The following is an 11,407-nucleotide window of genomic DNA, read 5'->3' as shown; positions in this document are numbered from 1 at the left end:
ATGACGCAGAGGGCGTGTTCTGATGCGCCGGACCCGGAAGTGATGTTTAGTCATTTTGTAGAAGATTTTGTAAGTTTTTGTAAGATTTTGTAATTTTTGTAAGCATTTCTAAAAAGCCCAACAGAATGATGAGTGTGTGTTGAGTAGCTTGTGGATCAGATGTTGGTCTACAGTCTTCCTGCACCGCGACATGTTAGTGATGGAGAGATATATAGATATATAGATATATAGATAAATAGATGAGATATAGATATATAGATATATATATATAGAGATATAGAGATATATATAGATATATAGATATATAGATAAATAGATAAATAGATATATAGATATATAGATATATAGATATATAGAGATATAGAGATATAGATATATAGATAAATAGATATATAGATATATAGATATATAGAGATATAGATGTAGATATAGATATATAGATATATAGATATATAGAGATATATAGATGTATAGATATATAGATATAATATATATAGATCTAGATATATATATATATAGAGATAGATATATGTATAGATGTATAGATGTATAGATGTATAGAGATCTAGATATATAGATGTATAGATATATAGAGATCTAGATATATAGATGTATAGATATATAGATATATAGATATATAGAGATATAGATATATAGATGTATAGATGTATAGAGATATATAGATAAATAGATGTATAGATGTATAGATATATAGATAAATAGATATATAGAGATATAGATATATAGATATATAGATATATAGATAAATAGATGTATAGATGTATAGATGTATAGATAGATATAGAGATATATAGAGATATAGATATATAAATAGATAAATAGATATATAGATATATAGATATATAGATATATAGATATATAGATATATAGATGTATAGATATTAGGGCTGGGCGATATATCGATATTATATCGATATCGTGATATGAGATTAGATATCGTCTTATATTTTGGATATGGTAATATCGTGATATGACATAAGTGTCTTTTCCTGGTTTTAAAGGCTGCATTACAGTGAAGTGATGAACTCTTCTGAACTTACCAGACTGTTCTAGCTGTTTTATTATTAATGATTATTTATCTAAAATCTAAGTGTGAAGATATTTTGCGAGAGCACCAACTGTCAACTCTAGAATATATCGCCGCAATATGGATATCGAGGTATTTGGTCAAGAATATCATGATATCTGATTTTCTCTATATCGCCCAGCCCTATATCACAAAATATGGGACGTAGAAATAAGCGCTGAAAATGTGTAGAAGAAAAATTTAACAATTTAAAACGTTGGAAAAACTAAACAAACCTTATGGAGCTTTGATTTCATTAAAGGTACTCCTGTTGTTATACAGTAGTTATGTTTACATGTTATTGTTATTTGAACAGCTGAGCATTGAACCAGGTGAAGAAACCTGTTTATTATTTATTCATTTGATTTTGTAACTGTTCACTGAAATAGCCGGTTTGTATGAAACTACATGTGACATGTCATATTTGGCTTTGACTTTGACTGAACATTTGCTCTCACTTTGCGGAAAAGATATCGGGATATACATCGTATATCGATATTCAGCCAAAATATATCGGGATATGACTTTTGGTCCATATCGCCCAGCCCTAATAGATATATAGATGTATAGAGATATAGATGTAGAGATATATAGAGATCTAGATATATAGAGATCTAGATATATAGAGATCTAGATATATAGAGATCTAGATATATAGAGATCTAGATATATAGAGATATAGATATATAGATAAATATATGTAGAGAAATGTGTTCTGCTGCCTCTTAATGATCAACACTGCTTTTATTTCACATCTCTCACATTTATTGATGTCAAAGATAAAGACAGACAGGAAGGCCATAAATCACACCTCAAAAAGATTTTAAATATACAAGATCTGGAAATGTTAAGATGCTGGAACTAATAAAAACTAGATTAGTTTGATTTAGAAAGCTTTATATATGATTATAATCACTGTCTTCTGAAGTTTAATGATAGGATATATATTAGTTTATATGCATTTCCCCAGATTTCTGCCCAGTATGACATTACAAGTGAACAATACCAAATATTCAGACATCTCTTACTCAACAAATCCCTTTCACTTAATATATGTATAAGATATATATATATATATATATATATATATATATATATATATATATATATATATATATATATATATATATATATATACTTTACACACATATATATTTTTTTTTTAGATCAACTTTTTATTTTATTTTAATTTTTTTTACAGAACAAAAAATAGAGCTGATCAAGAACCAACAGAACAAACCAGAGACCCCCCTCTGTGGTCTGAAACAGAACCAGAGACCCCCCTGTGGTCTCGAGGAACAACTCCCCAGAACCAGAGACCCCCCCCTGGTCTCGAGGAACCAAACCAGAACCCCCCTCGAGGAACCAGAACCAGAGACCCCCCTGTGGTCTCGAGAACCAGAACCCCCCCCTCTGTGGTCTCGAGGAACCAGAACCAGAGACCCCCCCTGTGGTCTCGAGGAACCCCAGAGACCCCCCTGTGGTCTCGAGGAACCAGAACCAGAGACCCCCTCCCCACCAGAGACCCCCCTGTGGTCTCGAGGAACCAGAACCAGAGACCCCCCCCAGAACCAGAGACCCCCTGTGGTCTTGAGGAACCAGAACCAGAGACCCCCCCTGTGGTCTCGAGGAACCTGAACCAGAGACCCCCTGTGGTCTCGAGGAACCAGAACCAGAGACCCCCCCTGTGGTCTCGAGGAACCAGAACCAGAGACCCCCCTCTGTGGTCTCGAGGAACCAGAAACAGAGACCCCCCTGTGGTCTCGAGAACCAGAACCCCCTGTGGTCTCGAGGAACCAGAACCAGAGACCCCCTCTGGGTCTCGAGGAAATAGAACCAGAGACCCCCTGAACCAGAGACCCCCCCTCTGTGTGTGTCTATAACAGAACCAGTGTGTGTGTCTTGTGTGTGTGTGTGTATGTGTGTGTGTTGTGTGTCTGTGTGTGTGTGTGTGTGTGTGTGTATATGTGTGTGTGTGTTTGTCTGTGTGTGTGTGTGTGTGTGTGTGTGTGTGTGTGTGTGTGTGTGTTTGCTATATGTGTGTGTGTCTGTTTGTGTTTGTGTGTGTGTGTGTGTGTGTGTCTGGTTTTGTGTGTTGTGTGTGTCTGTTGTTGTGTGTCTGTGTGTGTGTGTGTGTGTGTGTGTGTGTTTGTGTGTGTGTGTGTATGTCTATATGTGTGTTTGTGTGTGTGTGTGTATTTGTGTGTGTGTGTGTGTGTGTGTGTGTGTGTGTCTGTTTGTGTGTGTGTGTGTGTGTGTGTGTGTGTGTGTGTGTGTGTGTGTGTGTGTGTGTGTGTGTGTGTGTGTGTGTGTGTGTGTGTGTGTGTGTGTGTGTGTGTGTGTGTGTGTGTGTGTGTGTGTGTGTGTGTGTGTGTGTGTGTGTGTGTGTGTGTGTCCATCAGACCTGTTGTTTAGTCACACAGACCTTCAGTGGTGATATCTTCAGATTACCACCAGTGTAAAAGTATGGAAACATCTTCTCAGTGAAAGTGTGTGTGAAGGTGTGTATGTGTGTGTTAGTATCAGGATCAGAGAACGACAGATTTCCTCTGTTCCAGTCCAGAGTCACTCTGATCCTCTGGAGCTGCTTCTTCAACGGGAGATCAGTGTTTGGAGCTGATGGAGACACTGCTGAGTATTCACCTAAACAGAACCATATTCTCCATAATCCAGACCGTCTATGTCTCCCTTCCTCTGGACAGACTCTGCTAACACACCCAGTGACCCGAATGTACTGTCTCCAACCTCGACATCCCAGCTGTGAGTCCCTGAGTTAAAGCCCTCAGAGCCCAGGACAGACCAGTAACCATCAAACCTCTCTGGATTATCAGGAAGCTGCTGTTTCTCTCCTCCTCTCACACTGGTCAGATCTTCAGACAGGATGAGTCTTGGACCAGCAGTGTTTGGGTCCAGAACCAGAGGAGAGTAGGAGACCATGTCCTTCATCTTGTTCCAGATGTTGAAGCTCAGGTGTCCCAGGTGTTTGGCCTCGCCTATCAGAGCTCCTGAGAGCAGCTGTGGATCCTCCAGCAGGGGGCTCTGCTGGACTCTTCCCACTGCAGCCTTGTAGTTGATCAGGAATGAGACGCCTTCAGCTCTCAGCTGCTCCTCTGTGGCTCTGACTGTGTCTGAAAGAGCTGCTATCTCTCTGCTCAGAGCCTCCATCTTCTCCTTCATCCTCTGACTCTTCTGCTCCTCTTCCTCCCTCAGTGCAGCCATCCTGGCCTCCTCTTCCTCATCTAGAAACTGGTGAAGCTTCTTAAACTGATCCTTAATCTGGGTCTCTGTGCGTCGGGCCTGGACCTTCAGGTGTTTTGCTGTTTGATCAAACTTCACTTTAACTCGTTCAAAAACCTTTAACTTCTTCTTTAAGGGCTCCAGAGTTTCCTGAAGTTCCTTCTTGTGTTGTCGTGCAGCTTCATCGATGGGTCTGAATCTGTGGTTGGAGTGTTTTTCTGAATCTCTGCAGATGTGACACACTGGCTGCTGATGGTCCAGACAGAAGAGTTTGAGTTTCTCAGAGTGCAGACTGCAGAGAGCCTCTGAAGCTCTCTGATCTCTCTGCTGTAAGAAACTCTCACACAGCTTCTTTAACACCAGACTAACTGGTGGTTCTGGCCTTGAAGATCTTCTCTTACAAACTGGACACTCCTGTTGGTTTCTCTGTCCACCAGCTCTTCAGACAGTCTCTACAGAAGCTGTGGCTACATGACAGAACAACAGGATCTCTAAAGACTTCATGACAGACCGAACAGCAGAAATCCTCCTCTGACATGGAAGCCATTTTGTCTCTGAGTGCAGCTGAAAACAGCAGAAAGGGCAAAACATGTTAAAACAGGAAGTCAGTTGTGTTTCCCTCCCTTGCAGTTTGCCTTCAGCGCTGTCTGTCTGTTTATTTAGGTATGGATGTATTTATGTATAGACTATACTATTTATGTATAGACTAGGGGAGGGTGTATAGCTACAGACACGGCACCCCCCTCTTCTCTGCTTCTCTTCATAGTCGCCAGATTCATCTACCAACCCTTATAGAGCTGGATCAGGTCTGCCTTGGACCAGCTCTTAGCTATGCTGTTATAGTTCTATACTGCCGGGGGACTTCCTCTGACCCACTGAGCTCCTCTCTCCTCTCTCTCTCCATCTGTGTGCTTCCATGTCCCAGAAATGCTTGTTACTGACCTAGTCCATATGTTTTATCACCTCACAGTTTTCCTGGGGATTAGGGTGGCCCCTAAATCATGGTTCCAGCTGCAGTGGTCTTGCTCGGTGCCCTGCGTGCCCTACTACACCCCTCAATGCCACACAACGCTAGGCATCGCACCGCTACACCCTGAACTGCTCCAACTAGTATTTCTAGTCATAGTTCCTCTATCTTTATTGTGACTATAACTGTAGTCTCGCTTTGCTAGACCCTCCTCTAAAGTGCTGCAGAGGAAGGTCTGTCTAGTCCACGTAGCATTCCTGGATAGGAGGACAACGTGCTCTGGTTTATCGGCATTTCTTTAAACCAATCAGAATCATTGTGGGCGGGGCTAAGCTCCGGACGGAGCCACGGTGCCTCTGCTAAATAGTCTCAGGAAGGAACTGGTTCTGGTGGAACATGTGGACCTTCAGAAGTAGTTTTAGTCGTGCAACAGAAAACTCAGATTGGACCGATAGTCTAGCTAGCTGTTAGACAGACAGACAGACAGACAGACAGATAGATAGTCTAGCTGTTAGACAGACAGACAGACAGACAGACAGACAGATAGTCTAGCTAGCTGTTCAGACAGACAGACAGACAGACAGACAGATAGTCTAGCTAGCTGTTACAGACAGACAGACAGACAGACAGATAGATAGTCTAGCTAGCTGTTAGGACAGACAGACAGACAGACAGTTAGACATAGTAGCTGTTAGACAGACAGACAGACAGATAGTCTAGCTAGCTGTTAGACAGACAGACAGACAGACAGACAGACAGACAGACAGACAGACAGGTAGTCTAGCTGTTGTTAGACAGACAGACAGACAGACAGACAGATAGTCTAGATAGTCTGTTACAGACAGACAGACAGACAGACAGAGTCTAGACAGACAGACAGACAGACAGACAGACAGACAGACAGACTGGTAGACAGACAGACAGACAGACAGACAGACAGACAGACAGACAGACAGACAGACAGATAGTCTAGCTAGCTGTTAGACAGACAGACAGACAGACAGACAGACAGTCAGATAGTCTAGCTGTGTTAGACAGACAGACAGACAGACAGATAGTCAGACAGACAGACAGACAGACAGACAGATAGTCTAGCTAGCTGTTAGACAGACAGACAGACAGACAGACAGACAGACAGACAGATAGTGTTAGACAGACAGACAGACAGACAGACAGATAGTCTAGCTAGCTGTTAGTTACAGACAGACACAGACAGACTGTTAGACAGACAGAGACAGACAGACAGACAGACAGACAGACAGATAGTCTAGCTAGCTGTTGACAGACAGACAGACAGACAGACAGACAGACAGTCTACTAGCTGTTAGACAGACAGACAGACAGACAGATAGACAGACAGACAGATAGTCTAGCTAGCTGTTAGACAGACAGACAGACAGACAGACAGACAGACAGTCTAGCTGTTAGTTAGACAGACAGACAGACAGACAGACAGACAGACAGATAGTCTAGCTAGCTGTTGTTAGACAGACAGACAGACAGACAGACAGACAGATAGTCTAGCTAGCTGTTGTTAGACAGACAGACAGACAGACAGACAGACAGACAGATAGTCTAGACTAGATGTTAGACAGACAGACAGACAGACAGACAGACAGACAGACAGTCTAGACAGTTAGACAGACAGACAGACAGACAGACAGACAGATAGTCTAGCTAGCTGTTAGACAGACAGACAGACAGACAGATAGTCTAGACTGTTAGACAGACAGACAGACAGACAGACAGACAGATAGATAGCTAGCTGTTAGACAGACAGACAGACAGACAGACAGACAGAGTCTAGTCTAGCTGCTGTTAGACAGACAGACAGACAGAGACAGACAGACAGATAGTAGTCTAGCTAGCTGTTAGACAGACAGACAGACAGACAGACAGACAGATAGTCTAGCTAGCTGTTAGACAGACAGACAGACAGACAGACAGACAGACAGATAGTCTAGCTAGCTGTTAGACAGACAGACAGACAGACAGACAGATAGTCTAGCTAGCTGTTAGACAGACAGACAGACAGACAGACAGATAGTCTAGCTAGCTGTTAGACTGTTAGACAGACAGACAGACAGACAGACAGACAGATAGTCTAGCTAGTCTTAGACTAGACAGACAGACAGACAGACAGACAGACAGACAGACAGATAGTCTAGCTAGCTGTTAGACAGACAGACAGACAGACAGACAGACAGATAGTCTAGCTAGCTGTTAGACAGACAGACACAGACAGACAGACAGATAGTCTAGCTAGCTGTTAGACAGACAGACAGACAGACAGACAGACAGACAGACAGACAGACAGACAGACAGATAGTCTAGCTAGCTGTTAGACAGACAGACAGACAGACAGACAGATAGTCTAGCTAGCTGTTAGACAGACAGACAGACAGACAGATAGTCAGACAGACAGACAGACAGACAGACAGATAGTCTAGCTAGCTGTTACAGACAGACAGACAGACAGACAGACAGACAGACAGACAGACAGACAGATAGTCAGAGACTAGCTAGTTGTTAGACAGACAGACAGACAGACAGATAGTCTAGCTAGCTGTTAACAGACAGACAGACAGATAGTCTAGCTAGCAGACAGACAGACAGACAGACAGACAGATAGTCTAGCAGACAGACAGACAGATAGTCAGACAGACAGACAGACAGACAGACAGATAGTCTAGTAGTCTAGCTAGCTGTCTGGATTTACCCTGCAGAGATCTGAGGAGCAGTTAAACATAGGGTTAGGGTTAGACTACTATAACTGCCACTGTTCATGGTTCCAACTGCTAGAATCATAATGAATCATATTTCTATATCTGTATGTCTGTATCAGTGTCTGTGTCCCAACCAGCAGCAACAGATAAGCTTGGGTGTGTCTGAGGTTTCTGTCTAAAGGAAGTTGTATCTCACCACTCGAGGTTTCAGCCTCTGACTCTTCTTATCATTTAATACTATAAATAAAATGTAATTACAGTTTAACCCAAACCACTATCTTTTCTTCCTAAACTAAACTAAGTTGTGTTGTTGTCTAAACCTAAGAGGTTCTGGCAGAAAGACCAGAAGCCAAACGTCTCCCGTGTGCCCCCGATGCAGGAAGTTGCCTCAGTTACTTTCACTTTGAGTCTCTGAGTGTTTTTCAGTCTGCAGCAGATTACAATTAAAGTATTTCACTTCTTTAGTACTCCAGAGCTCCTTCCTGTAACTATCCTCCCTCAGTGGGAGTCACAGCTTTATAATAAAATTGAAATCTTACCGTCTGTCTGTCTGTCTGTCTGTCTGTCTGTCTGTCTGTCTGTCTGTCTGTCTGTCTGTCGGTGCGTCTCTTCTCACAACTCAACAGGAACTAACTTGTTTTCCTGGTTTGTCTCAGATTATGGTCCCAGCTATAGTTCCTTAAAGGTCCCAGGGCGGAGCTTTGCTTTTATATAGACCTGATGGTTCATCTTAAAGGTCCCTTTTATATACATAGTGGTCCCCTAATGTGTATCTGAAGTCTTTTATATAGACCTTAGTGGTCCCCTAATACTGTATCTGAAGTCTCTTTTATATAGACCTTAGTGGTCCCCTAATACTGTATCTGAAGTCTCTTTTATATAGACCTTAGTGGTCCCCTAATACTGTATCTGAAGTCTCTTTTATATAGACCTTAGTGGTCCCCTAATACTGTATCTGAAGTCTCTTTTATATAGACCTTAGTGGTCCCCTAATACTGTATCTGAAGTCTCTTTTATATAGACCTTAGTGGTCCCCTAATACTGTATCTGAAGTCTCTTTTATATAGACCTTAGTGGTCCCCTAATACTGTATCTGAAGTCTCTTTTATATAGACCTTAGTGGTCCCCTAATACTGTATCTGAAGTCTCTTTTATATAGACCTTAGTGGTCCCTAATACTGTATCTGTATTCAGTTCAGTTGAAGTATTTCACTTCTTTAGTACTCCAGAGCTCCTTCCTGTAACTATCCTCCCTCAGTGGGAGTCACAGCTTTATAATAAAATTGAAATCTTACCGCCTGTCTGTCTGTCTGTCTGTCTCTGTCTGTCTGTCTGTCTGTCGTCGCGCTTCTCACTCACAAACTCAACAGGAACTAACTTGTTTCCTGGTCAACAACATGTTTTCTTGCAATTATTGCTTTTTAAATTTATTCATGTATTTTTATCTTCTTTTATTGGCGCATATATATATATATATATATATATATATATATCTTTATAGTTGTGACCATATGATGTGATAGATTTAAGTTAATATTTCACCAGGTCTGAGGACTAGAGGGATGTGTTCAGTAGACCTCATAAAGTTGTTGATGCTGTACTGTATGAATAGTAGCTACAGGACATGCTCTGAATTCATCAGATTTAACAATACCGTGTTAGGGACAGATCAGATGGCCAGAGACTGGAGACTGGAGACTTCCAAAAGTGCAAAATGACTTGTGAACATCTCTGCTTAGGTACAGTAGATTGAGATCGGCACCCCCACAGCCAATCACAGTGCTCACAGCTACATCTGGCATTTATACAGCCAATCACAGTGCTCACAGCTACATCTGGCATTTATACAGCCAATCACAGTGCTCACAGCTACATCTGGCATTTATACAGCCAATCACAGTGCTCACAGCTACATCTGGCATTTATAGAGCCAATTATATTTTATATTATTATATGTTTCTGACTTTAATCTTCCCGCCAGTGGAGCGAGGTGACCCGTCTGGAGAAGAACTCCACGCTGGTGTTGATGTGTTATATATGTTTATATAGCTTATATTATATATATATATATATATATATATATATATATATATATATATATATATATATATATATATATATATATATAATAAAAAAGAAGATAAAAATACATGAATAAATTTAAAAAGCAATAATTGCAAGAAAACATGCAGTTGAAACATCCTGGATCGATGGTCTCGCTTCTGTCCCCCGGCTGACTTGTTGTGCTTGAAGCTCCGCAGCATTTGCTGGGCTGGGCTTAAAATGACAACTTTATGAGCCTTGCTGCTGTCAGCGAGACTCACTGTGACCCTTCTCTGCACCATGTGAGCTACACAGTTCATGTGTTCATAGTAGAGATGGTCCCATACCATTCTTTGCTTCCCGATACCGAGTACCGATCCGATACCAGTGGGTCATATATTTCATCATGTTTTAACAGCTGTATACTACTATCTCTGTATGGATGTGATATGATTTCTATCTTTGCTGTCTGGCTCAGGTTAAACTCTTTGTAAAACATGAACAAACACAAACAATGAATGTCCCAGAACTTTCTTTTATTCTCCAGTTCGGTTATAACGGAAAAAGAACCTAAATAAACTACTTTAACGTAGATTTTCTTTAGGGCTTTATTACGAGGTATCGGATCGGTGCATAACCTCCAGTACTTCCTGATACCGATACCAGCGTTTTAGGCAGTATCGGAGCCGATACCGATACTGGTATCGGACCATCTCTAGTTCATAGCGTGTAAGTCGAACTGCGGCAGCCATGTTGCGTGCGCTGTCAGTCCCGATGGTTGTCGCCTTGCCCTCGATGTCCCTCTGACGTGCAGCAGACAGGAAGTGTTCTTTACAAGCTCCTCAGTGTTAAGATAGACTTCAGCTCCCACGTGTCCCTGATGAAGTGTTACTCCGAGGTAATCGTTGGTACTCGCTGATGTCCAGTGGCCTCCTGTCAGGGCGATGTGATCTACTTGAGCCGAGACCTCTTTCCTTTTTTCTGTTTCGTTTTCATAGAGCTCGAGGATTCTCGTCATAACTGTGGCTCTCGACGGTGGCTCATAGGACGAGTCTCGACTCAAGGAAACCGGAGTCTTCTCCGACGCTGATGGCTCTACGATCCTCTGCGATCCGTTGAGCTGTCGTGTTGGTCACATTATCTGAGGTTGATTTTGTTGATGGCCAACATTCAGCCCGGCGGCCCAGCTGACGCGTGTTTGGCGTTGCCGTGGCACCTCGAGCTTCAACAGCTCCGCTGAAATTGAAACTCCTCGTTACAAATCTTGTAAATGACCTCGTACTCGTTAACTGTGCCATCATCTTCTTTTGATATTTGAATCCGTCAGTAGGCCCACCTTGCTCCATC

General features: G+C 41.9%; 1 protein-coding gene and 1 pseudogene across 1 annotated transcript; one reads left to right on the top strand and one right to left on the bottom strand.

Annotated features, from left to right (window-relative positions):
* Positions 1 to 2,970, top strand: LOC114563288 (putative uncharacterized protein ENSP00000383309). Its single transcript, XM_028590133.1, has 2 exons — positions 1 to 69; positions 2,398 to 2,970. The coding sequence occupies exons 1-2, from the start codon at positions 1 to 3 to the stop codon at positions 2,968 to 2,970; spliced, it is 642 nt and encodes a 213-aa protein (XP_028445934.1).
* A 448-nt stretch (positions 2,971 to 3,418) lies between these two features.
* LOC114563390 (E3 ubiquitin-protein ligase TRIM39-like) lies at positions 3,419 to 8,588 on the bottom strand (annotated as a pseudogene).
* Positions 8,589 to 11,407: the final 2,819 nt, after the last annotated feature.

This window comes from Perca flavescens, chromosome 10, assembly GCF_004354835.1.
Source record: "Perca flavescens isolate YP-PL-M2 chromosome 10, PFLA_1.0, whole genome shotgun sequence".
Classification (NCBI taxonomy): domain Eukaryota; kingdom Metazoa; phylum Chordata; class Actinopteri; order Perciformes; family Percidae; genus Perca; species Perca flavescens.
This window is presented reverse-complemented; position numbering and strand designations above follow the sequence as displayed.